Source organism: Strigops habroptila, chromosome Z, assembly GCF_004027225.2.
Source record: "Strigops habroptila isolate Jane chromosome Z, bStrHab1.2.pri, whole genome shotgun sequence".
Taxonomy (NCBI): Eukaryota; Metazoa; Chordata; class Aves; order Psittaciformes; family Psittacidae; genus Strigops; species Strigops habroptila.
Window position 1 is genome coordinate 87,777,664 of NC_044302.2, and position 23,238 is coordinate 87,800,901.

Below are 23,238 nucleotides of genomic sequence, written 5' to 3' on the forward strand. Positions count from 1 at the left end.
GGGGGAGAAGCTATTAGTACATTAGTCATCTGCTTACTGCACAGAACAGCAAGTCCCTGAACTGCACTACGCATATCCAGCTGAGTGTATATAAGTACCTGTTTATTACTATGCATTTTTGTCCTGATTAAGAGCAACATTCCTTTGTTGATGTTTTCACATGATTCTGCAAAGATGGCATAAAAGATAGGTATTTTTCCCTTGGGTCAGTTAAGTTAGAACTAGACTGAATGTGGTGATTAAATTAAGGATGATTCAGTAGTTAAGCTGCATTATCCTGGAAATCAGAAGTGCTTTTTCTTGCTCTTGTCACTGGCTTCCTGTGCTAATGCAGGAACAAATTGGTGTCATTTCAGTGGTAGTACAGGTTCTGTTGTGGCTGTACTAATGTACCATTCCTTGCAGTCGTGCCTTTGATATGCAAAGCAGCCTTCCTGCAGCAGGCTTTCATCCTGAGACTGCATGCAATGTAATACTAACAGTATTCCTGGTGTTCAGCTGTCCATGATCTCTTATATCAGTGGGTAGGCTCAGGGATTTGAGCTGACCAGTTTTAACATTGAACTGAAACAGCTGGAGTGCTCATAACTCAGAGAAGGTTTAAAAAATTGCAGACATACATATTAAAAGAGATTGTCCAATTGTGTTGGTTACTTAGATAATTAATTGGCGAGACTATGATGTAACTAGTACATGTGTTTTCTTACTGGTTACAGCTGGGTGTCTGCACTGAATAATTGTGTTTTTTTTAATTTCAGAGGATGTTACTACTTCCAGCTAAATATTGTCCCTAACTGCCATCAAAGTAATAAATTGGAAGGAAATATTGTCCTTTTTCTCTCCAAGCCTATTTTTGTGTCAGCCTTAAGAAAAATTTCTTTAATTCATACTTCATTGACAAAATCATGTGTTCACAGCGAGTAGCAGCTGTAAATTGTGGGGTTTGGTGTTTTGTTTTGTTTTTAATCTTTCCAGTTGTTCTTTTCATTCAAAAGGTTGAAAAGCTTATTTCTTTGCATAATTTATTTTGTGAGGCTAGATTTCCCACCTTTGTCCTCAAAGACCTACCAAAACGTTGATGTGTGTATCATGAATCCTGATTGTGGCTCTCACCCAACCATCTGCCGGCATGCTTTCATAAAAACTTACCAGTGTTTATCACTACTAATGATATATCTGTTAACTTTTCCAGGAAAAGCAGGGACAAATTTTTAAGATTAATACTTCTATCTTTAATTTTATGTTGAGTAGAGTAGAATTGTAGTAATTGTAGAGTACAATTGGAGTAATTGTAGAATGCTTTATTACAAAATAACTAATGCAATTGGTAATTTTAGGGGGTTTAGTACCATGGAATCATTCACGTTGAAAAAGACCCTTAAGATCCTCAAGTCCAACCATAAACCTAATACTGCCAAGTCCATTGCTAAGCCATGTCCCTAAGTAAACATTACATGACATTTAAATACCTCCAGAGGTGGTGACACCACCACTTCCCTGGGCAGCCTGTTCCAATGCTTGACAACCCTTTCTGTGAAGAAATTTTTCCGAACACCCAGTCTAAGCCTCCCCTGCTGCAACTTCAAGCCATTTCCTCTTGTCCTTTTGAAGTATGGCTTGATTTTTATAGTAAGTCCACTTCTACTTGTCATTAGCATTGGTCAGAATTGCTTAGTAGCAAGAAAACTATTGATATCCTGTAATTTGTGTTCTGTGCATTCCCATTGCATAATAACCTCTTGAACCTTTTGTGTTCAAACCTGGATAATTTAACTTTTATCTCAGTATAAATCAGTTAACCTCTTAGGGATAAGAATACATTTTAATTGCCCATCTAAACCAAAAGATGATAGAAAATTATTTCTAAAGAAAATTATTTCTAAAACTGAAAGTCTAGAAATCAAATGCTTACTGTACTTTACCTCCTAGTGTATAATAATTTACAATAAAAGAATTAAAATTTACTGTTCCTGAGGTGTCTTTTTACTAGGAAGCTTTAACTCAGTGCATATAGACCATCTACATAGGTTGATTGGCAGAAAACATTTACAGGTTTTTATCTTTAACAAGAAGTGAAATGACAGATGGCCCAATGAGAAATTTCCATCATCAGGATTCCGATCAGCACTGAGAACTCCAGCCTCCTCTCTCCCATCCCATTTTTCCTAACCTATTTCTTTGTTCCTCACGCTGCTTGTCACAGTGAGCTCTGCTCACTGCGCAGGTTCAAGTTTGTCCTTTGCACATTCACCCATTCACCTTGAGCCAGTTCTTCCTCCATGCTCGGGTGACCTAATGGGTGGCTCCTTTGAGCACAGGAAAAAAATGTTCCTTGCTTGCATCGCTGGTACTGTAGCAGGCTCAAGCCTTGCATTTGCAGGATGTGCCTGCTCAGCTTGGAGTTTCTGAGTATCCAGGGGAGATACACTCAGTGCATACGTACATTTCGAAATACAGCAGTTAGCAGTTTTAGTATTTACTGACTGTGTCTGAGCTATAAATCTTTGAAGCCTAGCAAGTTGGAGAAAATTTGTGGTTTCGCAGGGTTGGCAGCCCCTCAAGCAGAAGTTTCATCCTGCCATTTTTCAAGTCCTTGTCCCAGGACTTTCAAAGAAAACATATTTACCCCAGGAACTGCCAAACTATGCAATACAGTATGAGACAGAGAAAAGCAATGAGGCTATGGTTGTAATTTGTCAGAGTAACAAGCTCTGGGTTCTGCAATGGGAAGATGAGAATAGTCTTTGTGTCAGCAGTCCTTCTAACTTCTAATGTGCCAGAATGAGAAACGTACCAAGATTGTGAGTTCTTATTTCAATGTTGCAGGTTCATGAAAGCTTTAAGTTATGCTTCATTAGATAAAGAAGATCTGTTAAGTCCTATTAACCAAAACACACTTCAGCGTTCCTCTTCTGTTCGCTCGATGGTTTCTAATGCTACATATGGTAGCTCTGATGATTACATTGGCCTTGCTCTCCCAGTGGATATCAATGAAATATTTCAGGTATGTATGTGATAATTTACTGGGGTTATTTGCATTTTCATACCGAAATGTGGTCAACTGTTGCATTTTCATCAGAATAGATTAGATCGAGAGAAACGGGGGAAAAATGGATGTGGTAGTTTCAAGGAATGCCTTTTGGAGAACAAGAGTTTCTAACCCAGTTTACAGAAAATTGTTTGCTTTGTATTGGGCAAATAATGACACAGACGAGGTTGGAGAGTGTTAAACAATGGTAGCATAAATAATGTCATAAGATCTTTAGTTGACATCAGCTTTCATACTGGAATTGGCATAGTCTGTGGACATTTGTTAACACCTCTTTAGCCAACTAATTGAAATGTTCAGTGGTCAACGGTAAGTGATGTGCATAATCCCACAGTAAACTTCCTGCTACCATGACAATATTAGTTTGTTGTGTGCATATGTACTCATAGTAGTAAATTATATTGTCTTTACTTAACCTCACATATATATGTATATATGTATATATTTAGGTTAAAACAGATTATTTTAGGTGTCTTATCAATTGCCACCTTCTTCCTACATGGTTAAAACACATTCCCATCTCAAATTGATGCATCACAGGGTTTAATATTCTGTTACTTAATTATCAAAAGCAGAACATGGTCTATGTCAAAGGTAAATCAGTGGGCTTGTCTTCAGTTTACTTAGTCTTTGTCTTTCAAACCGAAATAGTTTCTTACTAATCTCAAAATCTAATAAAGCTAGAGCAAAGTCAAGATTTGAGTTAAGTTATGACTTAACTCAAGATGTAATTGACTAAACTACATCTTACGGGAAACATTTTAAATGTACCGTGTGGTTCTGCACTGCTCTCTCAAGATCTCCAGTGGTGTAGAGTGATAATGGACAGATCTTTAGTATGTGCTTCTGGATCACAGGTTTCCTTACAGCCTGTCACCACTGTTTTAACATTTACTGACTGTTCGTAAACCTTGCTTAATAAATGTTCATTCACAAATGTATGTTTTTCTTATTGGCTTTCCTTTAGTACTCATGAGCCCATTCTTAATTTCTCTAATCAGATCGTTTTCCTGAAGTAAGAAATGGACAACACTTTATTTCCTCATAAAATCTGTTCTTTCTTTATGTATGGCTATCACCTGTGCTAATTTTAATTTTCACTTGAATATTCCAGGTAAAAGAAACTCCATATTTCCAGAAGAAAACCACACCTCCATTTGATGACCATGGTGCTAAAGTCTTTGCACCTGATACAGGAGGTACTGCTTTTGATCCCCTGCTGTACCTTTGTGTTGTGTATTTGTATAGGATAGCTCTGGTCTTGCCTTCTAGTTAACTGGAACTTTACTACAAGCACTTTAAACACCCAAACAGACATACCTTACTGACTTCTTTTTCTCTTGTGTGTTGTTGGTGCAATATATAAATCTGACTTTCCAGAAAGCATGTTTCTGTAGCTTGCTAAGTTTCAAAATTGTTCAAAATTGTATTTGTTGGTATTTGCCATTTAGGGAAGAGCATGTTACTAAAGTGTCTTCAGCTTTTTCCTGCATTGTTGAGTCTAGTTTCTTCCTACTACAGGCAGGGTTCTTCCTACTACTAGGTTACAGGTTTTTTTAATTGTGTTTCTGTGTTCATTGGTGCATGTGTTGTTTAAACATTAGTATATTGTTGTACTGATCTTGTTTGACACTATGAAAATTGGTAATGTATTAGTGTTACATGGGTATTACTAATGCTGACATAATTCAGGACGTACGACACATCACCTTACAGTAAGTACATACAGTGTGTGTTTTTGGAGGTTGAATTATGTCCTTTGCCATGGTTCGTTACACGTGATAAGCTGGGATTAAAGTGTGATACCTGTTTCCCAAAGGCTAACAACCTTGGGAGCTTAACCACTCAACGTTTCTAATCTTCACACACACATACCCTCCCCAGGCTTAAAAGGGGAAATTTAATTGAAATAATGGTTGCTGGGGTTTGGATTTTTGCTGATGTATAATTGCTTATCCACAGGTCTTCCGTCAGGTACAAGTGATGTTGTCAAAAGCCCTTTTCAGATGCTCCGACAGCAAATCAGTCTCACAGAAATAATGAATACCAGCCGTTCAGATGCCTCCCAGTTTTTAGAAAGTACAGAGGATACAGGGCTGCAGGAGCACACAGATGAGAACTGCCTTTACTGTGTCTGTGTTCAAATACTGGGTTATCAGCCTAGCAGTAAAGTGAACTCTTCATATGGTCGTACAGGTTAGTGTTCCTTGTCGGGAAATGTGATGAAACTGAAGGAAAATAGTGAACTTTGTTCATCTTGAAAATGTATTAATCTATGAGGGTTTTTTTTCCTACTGACTATTGGCCTTGAAATTAATTCTCCATAGTAAGCTCACTGTGCAACCAATGGTATTTGTATGGTCATTTCCAGCTTTTTATTTCTAGTGGTGTTAGTATGACTAGGTGCCTGTGTGATTTTTTTTTTTTTTTTTTTTTTTTTTAAGTATTTCTAAGCGCTTATCAAAATATATAATTTGGAACCTTATTTAGTACTTAAACTCTGTGTCCTGGTAACTGGTGCTTGCTGTCAAGCTCATGAAAAGTCTGACTTCAAAGCAAGTCTGTACCATAAAACAAAACAAAGGAAATCTAAGGAATCTGTTAAAGTAAGAGCTGTAATTCCTGGGATTTAGTCATCTTCCTTTATATTTTGAGATTCAGATCAGATTCAGTGTATTTTTTCCTAACCACCTCTGCAGAGCTTGCAGCTACATGCCTGTTTGCAATCTCTAATAGAAAGATAATCCAGTAATGGATACCCAATAGGAATAATCACAGTTATACAACAGTGTTGCACATGAGCTAGTAGCAGATTGAGTACTGTCGACAAAGGGGACAATGTACAAAATGTGAGGAATGGCCCAGAGAGCAGAGTTTGCGCTTGAGTTCGGTATCAAGAACGGATGGCAAATAAAATCCCAGCTGTAGTCTTCAAGCAGCATTAAGGGGATTAGAGGTATGGCAGAGCCAGGCTCTTGTCAAGCACACAGGCAAAAGACGGGAGGAGAAGAACATGTTCTGTAGGAATAGAAATTCCAGTTGAACATAAGGGGAAGGAACCTCTTTGTAGTGTAACATAACCTCATTTTGAGGTGAACCCTTTTTTGAGCAGGAGGTAGAACTCTGTGATCTGCAGGAGTCCCTTCAGACCTATGTTACTCTGTGGTTGTTAACTGTGCACCAAGTAGGAGTTTGGATATTACATCTATCTCTTAAAAATACTAGAGACTGTGGATAGTGAAACCTCTCAGTAGAATCTTAGTTGTCAGATCTTTCTGTTGATGAAGTCAACTTTCTGCAACGCCTGCGTTTTATGAACAAAAAAAATTATATATATGCAAAAGCATCTTTATTATGTTACATAAAATACAGCACAGATATATCAATAAGAGCTGTATGTGTGGTGACACTTTTTAGGCTTCTGTTAATGTCTAAGAGATTATTGAGTTTGACTATTTTAAGATTCAAACCAGTGATTTATAGACATTTTGAATATGATTTGTCCGAAATCCAGCATCTAGTTTCCAGATGGTTTATATGCACAGTACTTCATGCATCAGTGTCTTGAATGCTTATAATTGTTGGAAAATAAGCATTTGAAGTGAGGAAAACTGTGAATAACAAAGATGCAACATCATGTTTATGTCAGATTTTTCAGACATTCCATATACTGACTGGTGTGGGCAGACCATACACAATCACTTAGATGTGCATTCCTCCAAATTTTCTGGAATTTCAGGCTGTAGTGATGCAGTATCGCATGGTTCAGCTAGCAGCACCAAGAGTACAGAACTTATGCTAGGTAAGTTTGGAAGCTTTTTGATTATTAAAGACTAACTCTGGTAGTATGTTTTAGGTATTGCTTTTGCTATGTGACATTTCTGCAGGTTACTAAATTAAATAGCTCTGAATTTCTGTAAAGAGAAAGACATTCCTTTTTTCAGGCTTGTGTTTTATGTTTTGAATTATCATAATTTCTTAGGAAGTAGCTGCTTGCTAACTTCTGCAGCATCTGATAGAAACAGGGCAGGTAATCACCCAGTTTGCAACATGGTTTAGTGGTAGAGACAGCACTGTAATTGAATCCTACAGGCTTTTCCATTTATGAAATGGTAGTTTACCTTATTAAAATATTTGTATCTTAATGCCTGAAAATATTTTTTTTTCCTCAGTTTTAATTTCAAATGAAGTGTTTGTTGGAAGTTCAGAATACATACATAAAAGCATGTTTATGTGTTTATGGAATCCTAAAACAGACTCGTGGCATAAGATTAGCACAAAGATTCTTCTGTTTAAAATCCATCCTGTTTAATCTGTTTTTCCAGGAGTAAAATCAATCCCAGATGATACACCAGTGTGCAGAATACTTCTGCGGAAGGAAGTCTTACGTTTAGTCATCAATTTGAGTAGTTCAGTAGGAACTAAGGGCCATGAAACTGGACTGCTGACGTAAGTTCAATACATCTCAGATGTTTTAGCAATTTGTAGTATGTATGCTCTTAAGGTTAATCACTATCCCAGAGATCTTATTTCTTACTCCTTACAAAATTGTAAGCAGATATGATTGAATATAACGTAAAGGCTAAACAAAGAATTGTTCTTTTAATGTTTTTTGCTCTGTCTTTAATTCTTACTCTTTCCCAGTCTTTTTAAAATCAGTAGTTCAACTATAGTGATATTCCTTTACATACCCAGTGTATCGCACATCTTAAAAAACAAACAAAAAACAACCCACCAAAAAAAAAACCAAACCATCAGACACCCCCCCCCCAAAAAACCCAAAACCCAACAGTAATTCTTTTTTGTTATTTTGCCAAAAAATATGTATCAGATAAGGAGAATAACAAACTGAAAGTAACTTCTTGAGAAACACAAATTTGCTTTGAGCAAGAATGCAACTACTGAAATTAATTTATAGAAAAAAAAATGCTGTTAAAATACTGTAATATAAATCCAGGGACCAAAAGCTATAATAAAACCTGTAGGTTCCTGAGATAGTGACATGGTAAATTGGCATATGACTGCTAAAAGAAAATGAGGAAATGCTCATTTTAGTTTTAACAATGCTTACAGGTAATTAAGTTAGCTTTTTCAGATTTTTCTTATTACTGCTGTACGTGTGGATGCCAATTCTTTCATATATTGTTCTCTTTCTACGTCTATTATTTTAAGGTTAGGTGATTCCAGAAATTCTGTACAACTTCATATATTCTGTTTCATCTCACTAATACAGATTTCTTGCAGTTTTGTACAAAATAATGCTGCCTGTATTTTCTTGCTTTGTCAGACCTAGAATTTATAATGCCTAGTAACAAAGAGTTCTACTTTGTTAATGATGACTATCAAAACCTAATTGAATGTTTTTTTTAAATATGATGGAAATCTGTTCAAGATTTAACAAAGCTTTGTTTTTCTGTGTGTGGGTTTTTTTGGTTTTTTGTTTGGTTGGGGTTTTTTTTTGTGGGTTTTTTTTTTGGTTTTGTTTTTTTTGGTTTTTTGGTTTTTTTGGTTTTTTTTGTTTGTTTTTGTTTTTGTTTTGTTTTGTTTTTTGGGTTTTTTTGTTTGTTTTGTTTTGTTTTCTGGTTTTGTTTTTTGTTTTTGCTTTGTTTTGTTTGTTTTTTCCAGAATAAAGGAGAAGTATCCCCAAGCATTTGATGACATATGCCTTTACTCTGAGGTGTCCTACTTGTTAGCACATTGTACATTTCGACTTCCATCTAGAAGATTCATTCAGGAACTATTTCAAGATGTGCAGTTCTTACAAGTAAGTGGAGTGTTCAGATGTGTTGAATGCACCAAATTGCACCATCTGGGTGCAGGTTTCATGTTGTGAATAATGGATGCTCTCAGATATGTCTTAAGGGAACCCATTTTATGGTATCCCTTTAGCAAAAATCACTAACAACATGAATACTTCATCTGTCTTTTTCTCTTAGATGCACGAAGAAGCAGAGGCTATTTTAGCAACACCAACAAAGCCTCCAGTGATCGATACATCAACTGAATCCTGACCTCTGTCTCATGCAGTGCATTGCATATAGACTTTCTGAAATCCTCAGACAACCTCTGACTGACTGGATAAAAAGCTTGGAGTATCATCTGCTAGACCGTTCCAGAAGCTACTGGTACCTGAAGACTGAACTGAAAACTCTTCCTCAACCAATTACTGTCCCAGTCTTTTGAGCCCTTTGGGGATTTATTAAACATTACCATAGTTTTAATAATAGTAATTATCAGTATATGCAAGAGCCAAGCACTGAACACCTCCACAAGTTTTCATTTCATTGGAAAAAACAAACAAACAAATAAGACAACATGCAGAGACATCTTTTTTTGATTGACTTTCGATTTTGTTCCAGAGAAGTAGAATGATGCCTTGCTTTTTAAACGCTGGATACCAGGAATCAGAGAGAGATATGAGGGTGCATTCCGTTGCCAGCAATGGGGATCTGTGCTGTAATCTTGGAGACTAGGGGATTAATGTTAGTGTTAGCCTTTCTCTGTTTGTTTTTGTACTGTTTATAACACTACTTGGAGGTTTGTAACTTCAGACAGAAAGAAAAGCCTCTGTGACTCTGAGGTTTCCTTTAAGTTATTTTAATATTGCTGTAGTTGTAAGTCATTTTATTAGCAGTCTCTCCAATTTCATTACATTTACATACATGTATCTTATCTGAACCAGTTAAGGACTTTCACTACAGTTTGATTTTTAAAAATAACAAATCATTTAAACTTAAAATGCTGAAATCAGATTGTTCTCCCTGAATGATATGCATGTGTTTGCAGTTTCTACATTCATGCTCATATAGTACGAATGTTGGTCTTATTCTTAACCAAAATCCTTTAAAAAGCATGATTTGTATCAGATAAATGAATATTGTATAAACTAAACTTGAAGACATTTAATCATTGCTGCTTTTGTGAGAAGACATAATATGAGTGTTTTCAAAGTTCTGTGGAAACAGCCTTTTATAAAAACAAAGGTTTATTTGGATTTTCAATAGATGAGTGATCAAGCATCAGATAGTACTAATAATTGTAGTGAAAAGCCTTAAGTACCAAATTTTGGAGCAGCAGTACTTATAATTTTATACTGGTATTTAGGACTTGTTGCAAAAGTTAAATGAGATAGTGACTGTTGATGACTGAAATAGTTGCCTCTATTATGTTGCTGGTGAGGTTTCTAAATTAATGGGTGCAAGCTTAAAAAAAAAAAAAAAAAGTAGAAATCCCTGTCACTTTTACACTTTTATCATGGATCTAGAGATTCAGAAGCCTTTATACAAAGGTTAATATAAATATATGCAAATGTGTATATACAGTAGCATGGCCACCTTTGTTAGAATGCCTGTAATAGAAGGGATTACCCTTTGATTTTGATATAGGAATAACTCAGCTGGACTGTACTAAGTAGAACGTATTTTTTCCATTCACTTTTACCATTTTTTATAATTGTCAGATTAATACTTAAGTGAAGATAAGTGAAATTTATCCTGATGCTCACAACTCTGTTCTTCCTAGCTATGCTACTGGAGATTTCAATAGGTAGTCCTGTGAACAGTAAAACAAGACACATAAGCACTGCTTTGCAGCTATCACTTCACCGAGTTTTCATGTGCACTGCATACTGTCACGTTCTGGTAAAGCAGATTGTAAATTGCTGCTCACAGTCAAATTTAGTTCCTAAGATTACCTTTTCATGAGTTCCCACTGAAAGAAGGAGCAAAAAGAAACTGATTCAGCTTTTCTATGGCCAGTGACACAAATAATACATCTATGTGTCAAGGCATGTTTGAAATGCTCTGAAAATAGCCGGTAACTATTGGACTTCTGCTCATATGAAATAAATGCTTCTGTAAAACCAAAATGTCAATCACAGTAGACCAAATAGTGGTATAAACTCCAAAGGAAATAATGTAGTTTTCCCAAAAATGGGGCTAGCGTATCTTATACCGTAGTTTCAAACACTACCTCAGTTAGGCTAGAGTATAAGAGATTTGTTTTAATAACTAGATGGGGTTACATTGAACAACTCCATGTTATTTTTCTGCAATTAAAGCAAAATAAACAAGTTTTATCACCTACATTTAAAAAAAAAAAAAAAAAAACAACAAAAAGAAAAACAAAACAAAAACCTTTGTTCATTTGTTACCAGTTTAACTTGGAGCACTTAACATAGGAAGTGCTATACAAAGGCCTCTGATTATAAAAAGGTAAGCAAAAGCAGTGTTAATATGCTTTTTGAAAGAATCTCCATCCTGAAATGCTTACATGTTCTGAAGTATTCACTTGTGTGGGGATCTATGACAACAGAAACTTGATGTAAAAATTATGGCTGCAGATTCAGTTGTAAAACATGATTTATTTTTTCCCTGAAAATGTACAAGTGTCAGTAGATTTCAACAAGTACACATCAAGGATGTAAAGTCTGTACTGTACGTAACATACAACATTTCTAGAATGAATTTACGTATTTACATTAAGCTCATTAATGTTTCATTTTAATTGGCAAATGAAGGGATGCTATAATTGAAGGAATTTGATATTGGCCTAGTTATAAACTGTGAATTTCCAATTCTATAGATTTTTCTTTTTGAATATCCCTTTCAAAGTTGTTAGCTTGGGGTTTATTTGCTTCATGATAAAACTTAAGACAATGGTAGTAAATAACAGTTGTGCTTATATTAACCCTGATTAAGAATCCTTCCACTTCTCCTGAAAAGGTTTGCAAGGGAAGCTGACAGACCACCTGCTTTGTGGTTTTTCCAATGCAAACAATTGCTGATGTAAATGCTTGAATAAATGGTAAAGTATATAACCTTCACTCGTATTATATACAAATGCAGTTTGGTTGCTGTGGCAGAGGAAACTCCCAAATGATTCATTATGCTAGCACAAAATACTCAGCTCTGAGGTGAAAGCCTTTGTGGGAAGGAGAGGCCAGCCCTTCTACATTAGGGGGCTAGTTTTCGTAAGTCTGCTTTTACAGTCAGTGCAAGGAGAGCCCTTTCAAAGGCCAGACAGCTAACTAAAGGTGTCCTAGTTACTTCCCCAAGGGTCTGTTTCTCTCCATGAGTGGGGAGGAGGATGGAGCTGGGTTCTGCGAGTGTCCTTTTGGAGAGAGACTTTTTCAGCTGTCTGATATTCGGAGATGCTGAGAGCTCCCAGCTCTTGTGGGCATCACTTGGAGCTGGAGGAGAGTAGGTGCCCAACTTGCATGTTGGGCCCCTGGTATGTTATGCTTTTAACAGTTGCTTTTCCTCATTTGGGTGTTCTTCTTTGACCTGACATAGGTACCCTAAATGTGCTCTTGTTTGTTCACAAGACACAATGAAGTGCTAAAGCATTCGGTACTTTAGAGCATAGTGGATTGGCACACTGAGGTGATCTGCCCTTATAAGCATTTAAAAGCAGCAGTGAGAATCCTGCTTGTCTTTTTGTCATTTTATTTTGAAACGTATGTAGTGGTCTTGAAGGAGAGTTGTGATTTGCAATGAAACTAAAAGAACCTGTAGCACCTTTACTATGTGCCTGAAGAGAAAGGTAGCTATTCAAGAAATAGGCCATAATCAAAGCTTAGTGAGAGATGAAGTGAGCTGTTGCTCCTTCTTATGCTGTGTCCCGGAGTTGGTATTTGGCTTTTTGGACTGCAGAAAGCTGGTTGTTACCTTTTAAGTGTGAGCTCAAGCTGGACACTCGCAGTGGAAGAATTCTTGCCAGGCTTGGGAGCATCCCCGAGGTCTCTGCTTGCCCCCCGGCAGGGCTGCACACAAGTCCTGTTACTCAGAGTTTCACTGGAGCCAGCTGAAAGCAGGTCCCGTAACTTCTTTTTTAAGTTACACTTCTACTACCATGTGCTTATTAAGGGTATACTGGGCGAGAGTAAACTCTGAGAACTATAAAAAGACCTTTGGGAAAATGCTAGAAAACACACTTGTATTTTGCTAGAAGCCTCCTACATCTCCTTGGATTTTGTTTAACTCCCAGTTCTGGTTCCCTGGATAGTTCTGTTTTCAACAGATTTCTATGTTCAGTAAAGAATGTGGGTACTCTTTGGACTATTTTTGTAACGTAAATAGACAGCAATGCCACAGCATGCAGAAATTGCACATTTTGCTTGAGTTGCTTTGTAAAATACACTATTTTATTTGAGAAATGTAATTTATGCCAAAAAGTGTAAGATACCATTTTGCCACTGAATAGGGTGTTCCAGCACAAGATGCAATGTCTAAGGGGGGAAAAGGCAGACACTTCGTAGATTTAATTGAAAAATTGTTCCAGTATTGGGCTGTCAGCATCCCTAAAACTGCATTACAAGAGTGTCTAAATTAATCCTTCTGAGGAAAAAGGGGATCAAGGAAAATCTCAAGACTTTATTCTCCCTGCCCCGTGTGGTCTTTTCTTATTTAGTAATACGCTGCTACATATTTGGGGGTTCTAGTGTTTGTAGGTCACTGAACAGACATTGAAATCTGATTTATATTGTATACCTGTAACATAGAAAGAAAAAGTATTTATATATTTTCCGTAAGAATATTGCATTGAGCTGTGTATAATTTAAACAGAGGCTTGTCCCAAATGGTATTGCCCACCCTGATTTTTTTTTTTTCTGGTTTGGGTTTTTTTTCTTTTTTTCTTTTTGTCCCCCCCCCCCCCCTTTTTTTTTTTAACAGTGTGTACAGTTCATGTCAATGGGCATTAAAAGCCTTCTGAAGCGTAGTCTTATCAAAGGGATGCATTGTTAATAAAATGTACTTAAACTTCATACAATTGTTCTGGTCTCATGTGTACCTCTCAGCACTAGAAATGGATTGGAATTTTATTTAAATTTTTAAGTTACCAATTAACTAGAACAACCTGCAGCTTTGCAAATAAACTTTTGGGGTTTGGGGTTTTTTGTCAAACATACATTTTCACATTAATGCTTTGTAGGATGTCTTACAAAAACATAAGGGAACTAAATAGTTTATACATCATCTTTATTTTTTAAATGTAGCATACTGATACTGAGAATAATTTTCCATTATGTGATGGTTTAAGTATTAGCATTTCAAGGACAGCTGTGAAAGCTGAATTATAAACAAAAAGAGAAAAACAAGTTTACAGTTTTGAATTCTTCAACCATTAATACAAGACAGATGTCTTAAATCTAAAAGTTCTACATACCTCTCCACCCAGGCAAAAACACATTTCTAATCTTTATTTCTCATTCTCGAGGCCAGGCTGTGCCCCTGGAAAGGTCAGTGTGTCCTCCTTGGAATCCTGTTTGTGTGCTTTTGAGCACAGGTGGTTTCACAAAATGTCAGCCCTTGGGGCCAGCCAGCAGAAACGTTTCTCATGGCCTCACCAGCCATCGGGTGGTACCTGGCAACGTGTCTCCTGGCTTCCTGACAGAGCAGTTTCATCGGTGCCGATCTCTGCGGGAAGGACCCTGGGAGCTGAGGTGGGATGTCTCAGCAGGCTGTGGTGTCTCACCACCAGGAAGGCACAGCTTGTTCCACTGCCCCCTCCGCTCGCTTCCTGGGTGGAATCGCCATGGACAGTGTGTGGTTCTTCTCACATAGTTCAAAAGCAGTGATCTGTGCTCTGATAGAGCTGTCCTGGTGTGAGGAGCTGCAGCATGTTGAAATTTAAAGGCTTGGTGGGATAGTTTGACTTTTTGGACTGACTTGTGTATCAGAGTTCCTTAGATGTGAGCTCTTGGTTTAGGATACCTTTCAAACCTCTTCAAATAAACAGGCCTTTTCTTGAAAGGCACAGCTAGGCCATTTTATTTCAGTAGTGCCAAAACTGCTCACTTCTGTTTATTGTCCTTTCTCCTAGCAGTAAAGCTTTTAAACTACACAAGTACGTATGATACGATGAAACACTTTGGAGAAAGGTATGTGTTCTAAGCCACAAGCATAGCGTGGTACCGAACTTTCAGATTCACTGTGACTCAAGGGAGAGTAATGTAAAGAGAGGAAATCTCTGGGATGTCTCCACTGAACGGCATCGGACTCCTCTCTTCCTTCCCTGTTCTCTGTTGAGCTGCTGTTCAGCCATGTTTCCTTACCTCGCTACCTGATGGTTGAAAGGAAGTAAATCAATGTGTGACCCACGTGTGGACACAGCACAGTGTGCACTGACCAGATAGGAACCACAGCTAGCCATTGGCCTGCCTGTACCTTTCTTTGCACCTCTGCCAGCCAGAGGACCTTTCCCTCTGCAGGCAACATGTCTCACCCGAAGTCTGTGTAAGATCTTGTCTCTTTTCCTGAGCAACACAGCTCAGGGACAGTACACACCATCTGTAAGTAACACTATAAATCCTAGATGTGGTTCAGTATTAAGACTTGTTTCTCTCTGCAGCTGCTTTGTTTTTGGAAAGTTAAACATAGGGAAGATGAGTAACTGCATTTTAACAAATTAGCTGAAGATCACATTGTAGAGAAACACTTAATGTTTTCCCTTCTGAGAACAACTTGTCCTGTGCTCATAAAAGAAAAGAATTCAACTTATCTGAATCATGAAAGATTCCAGATAGCAACACAGTTAAGCAAAACCCACCAAGTTCTTAGTACCCACCTTAGTGTGTACTAAGGAGGTTAATCTGATAAGACACTCGGATCAATTCCGACTCTTCTGCTTAATTACAAAAGTACAGGGTTTTTTAAATGAAAATGGAAGACCAAATTCACTGTTGCCTACTGTAGAGATTCTGATGTTAGAATAAAAATACTATTTTTAATACATGCAAAAGTCGTGGTGGGAGATCCGGCTGATCTACAGCCTGAATACGACGTTCTTCACAAATGGGATTCATGTACCTATGCCTCTGTGCCGGCCCACCTGCTTGGTTTGGGATTGCTACATAAGTGCAGGGGTTAATAGTAAGTTAAGTTCTTGTGCACAAGCGGAGAAATGGTGCCATGGTAACACCTCTGCAAACAGCTATCCTGCTGGAAAACAGCTCCCTCCCACTCAACTCCCCACATCTCTTTGTTCAGTTACGGATTTTGTTTAGGATTTCAAAGGGTCATTCTTCCTACAGAGAAGGCAGTTACCAGAAACAAGGCAGCAGACAACTAGCAGGGGTCTGGACTATAAAAACCTGTTTTCTGTGCTCCTTCACCTACCAAGTGTAGTTAGAAGACAGGTGAAGTAAAAGCAGGATGGTCACTGTATTTTGGTGCACAGGGTAGCACTCCTAGCGAAGTCAAAGTTCCCTCTACTCTTTCAGCAATGTGCCACGCACTGAGTGCAGGTAACCCTTCCATGCTGATTCCTTACATCACCTGAGGGAAGCAAAATACAACCCACACCCCCAGTGTTACTGGGCTGGGGCAGATCCCAAAGCTGAGCAATACTCTGTTGCAGCTGCAACCCACTGGCCGGGGTGGCCAAAGCATGGAGTAAGCACAAGTGAAATACACTCTTTGAGCACTCTCACTTCTTTAACTTGCTCCTCTACTTTCTGAATAGATTTTTAATCTCTGCAAAATATAGTAGTTCTCTGCACCAGGCTATGATGAGCTGCTGTAATTTAACCTTCTACATAATACAGGCCACAAAGCTGCCTGTAAAGCTGATATAATGCTGTAACTTGTGATGAAACCATAGCACACATCATTCCTGTGGACAAGATGATAGTATTTTTAAACTTATCCTGAAGCAAGAGCTTTGCAGCATTACAGAAGTAGTGCAGTTGGGCTTGTGAAAGCCTTCATCCAAAGAAGGCGTGGGTTTAGAGATTCTTATTTATATTGTGTAACCAAAAACTGGATGGACTCAAAGGAGGAGAGTACATCAAAGCTTCCTCCCTAGGCAGTGCACATCTGTTTGCGAAACGTATCTCAGGCTGGTCTTTCTGCCAGCTGTTTCTCTGGGTGTTGAGGCAGCTTCCTTAGAAATGTCAAAGTAGTAGTGTGGCTGGTACAGCATGGCTGACAGTTCTGGCTTGCTTGCTTCTATTGTCTCTGGTAGTTGATAGGGATCAGATTCAACTGCGAGATGAGAAGAATAAGCAAAATTTTCAAACCAAGTATGAGTCTGAGGTGTAGGTGTGGGTGTAAAGTCCCTCTCTTCATTTTCATTAAGGTAAATGCAGGAAGAATTGTGATCATCAATGTTATTGTCAGTTGTCATTGAAGATAACTGGCTCCACGGATGTAACTTCTGGGCTTCGGCCTTACTGTCCACTGCTAGCATGTCAGGAATGCAGTCACTTATTTTCAGTACTTTCTCAGAACCGATCTGCAAGAGATCATAAAACAAAATAATTACTCACTGAAAGAAGTCCAGAGTAAAGGAAAGGGAATGATTACTTCAAGCACTTCTACTACTGTCTGATAATTTTTTTGAGTTTGGATTTTTAAAATAAATGAACAGAATTTGAAGGAAAACACATGTACAGAATGCCAACAGAAGCTGTATTTTATGTGGCATTTATCAGAGTATTTATTTTGAGATTTCTTTTTTGAGTAAGTTCGGTATTACTACATTTGAAGAATGAACCACGTCCCTCTGCTTTAAAGCCTTTGCCAGGTTTGTGGTATGTGCACTTTTTAACCTGAACCACTAGTGCCAGGAAGGCAGCAGCGGTTAGGTGGTAAGAGAGTCCTCCTTCTGGTGCTACTGCTCAGTGAACACCAGCAGCCAAACCAGCAGCAGCCCCAGGCCTGCCAGGGTAAAGAACTGTCCCCAGATTTTTGACCCCTCTGCATGGCAGGAGCAGACCCTGGTTCGAAGGGCCTGCAGAAGAAGCTGAATGCCTTTTGCCAGTCCTTTCCTGCCAGCCAGACCTGGAGTGCCTGGCAGGGCCCCCTGCATCCTCACAGCGGCCAGCAAGTGCATCTCTGCAGTGCCCCCTGCTGCGATGCAGGAGGCAGGAGGATGGGGCAGTCACAGTTCACAGGCTGCAGCAAAGTGCTGTATCCTCTGGTCTGTTGTGTTCAGGCAGTGCTGGGTTTTGAAGAGTAATACTGGATGAGTCACCTATTGTATCAAAAGATTTCATTTACTCTCCAATTGCACTTTTACTTTTTGCAGTAATAGACTGCAGAATGTAGAATGATCAATCACATGAATATCCAAAGGAGAATTTTCCACTAAATGATGATATTAAATTATGTTGATTTCTGTATAATGAACATCACTCCTTTTTAAATGTAGTCAACACCGGGAGAGTATTTTTCTGAAACTCCACTAATCAAAGAATGGAAAAATTAAAAATACTAGATTTTCAATGGTCTTACCTTAAACTCTTTGAATGACAGCACTCTGCTCTTGTTAGGACTAGGTATTACAGGACAGCAGCACTCCTTCACCCTGGAAATAAGAGAGCAAAACAAATGATGGAGTTTTTTTTCTTTCATCAAAGCATATTGTACCATCAGAAGCCACATGTAGATGTGTGCAGAAACAGCAGCAGATGATGAGTGTCTCAGAAATGCCAGAAGCCAAATACTTAAATCACCCATGCACACAGTTGGACAGCCAAAGGGAAAAATGAATGAGGCCTTGCAACAGGCTCGAAGCAACAAGCTGCAGCTGTGGTTACATTCTCTGTAATGCATTATAACTTACCACTTCATCTTCCAGCGGCATATAGCTGCTACTAATGCAGGAACTATCACTAGCAGGACTAGGAGGTACAGCATGTTGGCTGTGGAAAAGAAATACTTTAAATACTTGTTTTCATCTTCTCACTTGTCAATACAGCCTGGGTTTCTAGGACAAAAATACCACCAGGCCTACATGGGATAGCTGCCACTAACTCAGCAGTAAAACTGTGTGTGTGGTCCATGGTTGCAAGATAGTTTGGCTGGAAGTTCTGGGGTACAGCTCTAAGTCTTTGAACCTTGATTTCCTTTACCAAAATTGAATTAGTACTAGATTGCATTTAATTTGTTCTCATGTTGGCACCTTAACTATAAGGGTAAATTTCCAAAATCTAAGACAACAATAACCTCACTTCACTTCTTTAGGTTTCATTTGAGTCCCCAAAGAAGACAGATTTTTACCACAAGATGCTGACAGAACATCTGTACCTCCTGTATGAATGGACTACAGCAAGACAGACAGTATACAAGTGTTCATGCTCTCCTAGGACTTACGCTGACACAAGAAACCCAATTTCCTTCTAGTTAGAAGAGAGAGCCTTGGGCTATGTTTTTCTCAGACAGCTGACGCTATAAGGAGGCAGAAGGGGAGCACTAGTTAGTGCTTGCTGTCCCTCTGCCCCTGCCAGTGCCCTCTTGCCCTGTGCCAGCAAGTCTGTGTGTGCCTACCCCACACCACAGCAGGGAATGGGCATGTGTTACATTCTCCTTTTGTCTTTTCTGGGTTAGTTAAGCCCCCATTTTGTTTCCCTATGTGGCTGTACAAATGTCTGTGCCTGCACAAGAGAAGGCTGGCTAATGGGAGCTGGAACACAGGTCTGCGGCAGAGCTGCCTCTCTAAGGGTACCGTGAGGGTTTAGACACTGTTCGGCTAGTATGTCTAAAACATTGAGTCTCCTTGCCTGAGCCAAGGCTTCACCCTTTCCTACCTCTCCCCCTTCACCTCTGCCCCCAGCTGGTTTTTCCAAACCAGGTATCTCTGGTTTGGATGGTTAAGTTTCCTAACCACAGCTGCCTGGTGGTACTTTCAAGGGAACAGAACTACAGGCAAGCGATACCCTGTTCTGCTTTGATGGTCAGATCTCCCCAGTTAGCAAACTAAAATGCTTGAGCCAGCAACCCCTTCTTACTGACTTACACAGGAGTTAACTTCGCAATGGATTTAAAGACTTATGAGAATAATGATCACCATTAGAAGTTCAAGAGCCCATTGAGAAATTACCTGTTTGCACACAGGTCTGTAGTTTTTCCCATATTAGAAAACTAGTTAAATCAAAATGCAATTCTTCAACACATTCTAGCAAACAGGACTCACTAGTTATGCAAACATGCATAAATCAGGCTATGTCCCAGAAAGATATAAAACTTAAATAAGGATGTAAAATTATTTTAATTCTAAAAATGGAAAAAACATAGCTACTTAGAAGTATCACAACGCTGTGTTGGTATGCACATTTTGGTTCTCAGCTGGATTCTCTCTCTTTGTTACATTGAATTAAATATTTTTCCTTCTGCTAGAAGACAAATATTCCACAGCCAATACTCACAGTTAAGCGGTGTATCTATGTATATAAAGTTAACAATGGGAGTCTCTCCTCCACCTGTATATGCTTTAACTCCAAGTTTGTATTTTGTGTTTGACGATAGGTGTTTCACGGTATATCTCTTTTCTTCTGGATTTTCAATTGTGTATTTACAAAGCACTGAATCATCTAAAATGAAACAGATAAGACAGAATCATAGAATCTCAGAATCACAGAATGATTGGCGTTAGAAGGGACCTCAAAGATCATCTAGTTCCACACTGCTGCCATAAGCAGGGACACCTTCCACTAGACCAGGTTGTTCAAAGCCCCGTCCAACCTGGCCTTGAACACTGCCAGGGATGCGGCAGCCACAGCTACTCTGGGCAACCTGTGCCAGCGCCTCAGCACCCTCACAGGGAAGAATTTCCTCCTAATATCTAGTCCAAATCTACCCTATTTCAGCTTAAAGCCATTTCCCCTTGTCATATTGCTGCAGGCCCCAGTAAAAAAAAGTCTCTACATCTTTCTTGTAAGAGCCCTTCAAGTATGAAAGGTTGCAGTTAAGTTCTCCCCTAAATGTTACAAATCAGCTTAAGCCAGATCACTAGACCACCAAAATAACACAACATTTGGAATTTGCATACTTTCTTCTGCGAAGGATGATGCATCCTGACTCACTGCCACTGGTCTGAACTCACATCCCTTCTAACTGGTCTGCCCGCAGCATTGCACATCCTTTGGCAGGCCACCCAATAACTTGCTGTCAAAAGCTGAGACTGTTTAATTGCCTTTTACTAGAGCATTTGAACAGAATGACTTGGGCTTTGCCATTTCCTTTTTCACCAGAATCTTGTAGCCCTTAAGCTTAGGTCAAGTTCTTGGAAGATAATCAAAAGCAAGAATTTGCTGCCTGAAAGAAAACCTCTTTTGCCTCTCTACTGTGCAACTCCCAGACCCCAGGGAGAAAAGGGTTATCTTATTCCTCCTCCTTCCAGTCACGCCCCTTGTCTGAGCTCAGAGAAAACATGAAGTGGGAACTCTTTGATTTAAACATTTTAAAGTCTAATTGGGATGACTTGCAGAAATCTGGTACTTCTATGGTTAGGTTAGTTCTGACAGGAACTTCTATATAAGCCTCCTTCAGTTCAAGCTAAGCTTTTCAGTCTGGTACTAGTCTAATCAGCAGAAGGATCTGATACAGGACATGACCCAACTGGAAGTAGAGGCAAAGGGGAAGAGAAAATATCCTGGAACATGTTGGAAACATCTGAAAATTATAGTGGAGCGAAGTCATCTGGGGCAGTTTTAACTGTGGAGCAGGAAGATCAGATATAAAAGTTTAAATGTGTCTTTGTGCCATCCCACAGCTCAATTCTGCTGAAGGAACTCCACTGTAGAGCACAGCCACAAATACTTTTGCTATAAAAGAATTTAAATAGGGAATTCACACAGTGCTCCAATTCTGAAGGAAATAAACTGTATCCCATCTGTTTCTAAAATACCCCAAATCCTAGTAAAACTAGCATGCTTCCTATGACTCTTATCCAAGTAGACCACAAACAGATGTTTTCAAAATTCATCCAAAACTCAGATCATAAGAGGCAGAAACTTGACTCCTCCTGCAGTACTACAACAAGCTTTTCTGGAGCTCACACTGGAGTTAAAAGGAGCTATGGACAACATGACAGGGGCTATAAATCTGTATAAAGCCAGGACCCACTTCCACCCATTAGCACCTCAAGCATTAGAGAGCATTCAAAGGCAGCAGGTGTTGAAACCTGTGTATTGCCTAATAAGCCAATGCGCCTGCCTGATGTCAACTTTCTAAGAGGCTGCAATATCAGCACCAGCCACAGTCTTTCACCTATATTAATGACACAAATTCCTAAATCCCAGAGCTCAGTTACCTGGCAGAACATGTTTTTGGGATCCTTTCAAACTGCAGTCCTCTTTTAGAGGTGACACATAAACATGGTAGCCTCTTATAAAACCAGACTGTGATTCATTTGTGGGATAAGAATCCCAAGATAGTGTTACTGCATTGAAAGTCAGTTCAACTTTTTCCACAACAGGGTCAAACAGAGGAGCTGGAAGAAAGGAAATTCAGGTTAAACTTGACATCATTCTTAAAGAATGTTCACTTAAAAACCAACCCAAATGGTGTTTCTATCTTACTTGTATTTAAAAGCTGTACAAAGCCAAAGCACTCCACAGAAACTGTCAACTCCACAGAGCCTTCATACAGTCCACATTATGCCTGTCCATATGACTGCTACTCACAGCTTTTTTCAGCTATTCTAATTAATATGGACTCTACCTGGTCACTGCACTAGTCAAATATGCTTGATGTAGGGCTACGTATATTGTTGTACAATTTTAAATACTTATACAGAAACAACATAGCAAATACATTTTTACCTAGTTGCAGGAGGAAGGATGTGGAATTCTTCTGTTTGTGACAGATTAATTTAGCAAATACCTAAATATAAAAACCCTAAATATACTGCCAACTTACGTAGCTCCCTGAGAAAACCAGTCTTCTTCTCCAGTAAGGATGCTTTATTAGCAACAGATCCATAGATTTGGAAGTTGTATCTCACCCCCGGAATAAAAGCAGCTAGAAAAAAGTGGAACTGATTACAAAAATAGGTTATGGTTTGTCTTTTTGTTTTGCTTTTACTTAACTGCTTTCTACAGAGGTCTATAATCCATTAGAAATCTTCTTTGTGGGCTATTGTGCTCTTAAGGCAACTGAAGGAGACACAGGGTAAACCAATTCTTAGTGTGCCTAATGTGAATTGAACAAATTTATTCTGTCTGAAGGAGAGAATTGAAGGGGATTGTTAATATATTTTTGTTGCCCTAGAGTATTCAAGATGAGTGCACAACATACTCAGAATGCATCAAAAGCAAGATGATTTCATTTCATTTCTGGCACAGGCAAGGGCCATGTTTTGGACTGTTTAATGTAGACACATACCCATTCACCAGGAGTCCATGTTATCCTCACTGACATCCACTCCCACTTGCATTAACCAAGTGCATCCCACTGAAGAACCGA

General features: G+C 38.8%; 2 protein-coding genes across 6 annotated transcripts in view; one reads left to right on the forward strand and one right to left on the reverse strand.

Moving 5' to 3' along the window:
* RICTOR (RPTOR independent companion of MTOR complex 2) overlaps positions 1-13,814 on the forward strand; it is a 90,454-nt gene extending 76,640 nt beyond the window's left edge. For 3 of the 4 annotated variants that reach the window (XM_030511744.1, XM_032919636.1, XM_030511747.1), the window contains 7 exons: positions 2,827-3,004; positions 4,164-4,248; positions 5,012-5,245; positions 6,699-6,851; positions 7,375-7,498; positions 8,675-8,813; positions 8,986-13,814. In XM_030511744.1, coding sequence (XP_030367604.1) covers positions 2,827-3,004; positions 4,164-4,248; positions 5,012-5,245; positions 6,699-6,851; positions 7,375-7,498; positions 8,675-8,813; positions 8,986-9,060 — 988 coding nt within the window. In that variant the 3' untranslated portion in view covers positions 9,061-13,814. The remainder of the gene's footprint in view (positions 1-2,826; positions 3,005-4,163; positions 4,249-5,011; positions 5,246-6,698; positions 6,852-7,374; positions 7,499-8,674; positions 8,814-8,985) is intronic. The other variant, XM_030511745.1, reaches the window with a different exon arrangement.
* Positions 13,815-14,011: 197 nt separating this feature from the next.
* Positions 14,012-23,238, reverse strand: part of OSMR (oncostatin M receptor) — a 33,819-nt gene continuing 24,592 nt past the window's right edge. For both annotated transcript variants that reach the window (XM_030511749.1, XM_030511748.1), the window contains exons 14-19: positions 22,693-22,794; positions 22,085-22,264; positions 20,199-20,363; positions 18,617-18,695; positions 18,286-18,358; positions 14,012-17,284 (exon numbers count right to left, since the gene is read on the reverse strand). In XM_030511749.1, the coding sequence (XP_030367609.1) occupies positions 16,838-17,284; positions 18,286-18,358; positions 18,617-18,695; positions 20,199-20,363; positions 22,085-22,264; positions 22,693-22,794 (1,046 nt within the window). In that variant the 3' untranslated portion in view covers positions 14,012-16,837. The remainder of the gene's footprint in view (positions 17,285-18,285; positions 18,359-18,616; positions 18,696-20,198; positions 20,364-22,084; positions 22,265-22,692; positions 22,795-23,238) is intronic.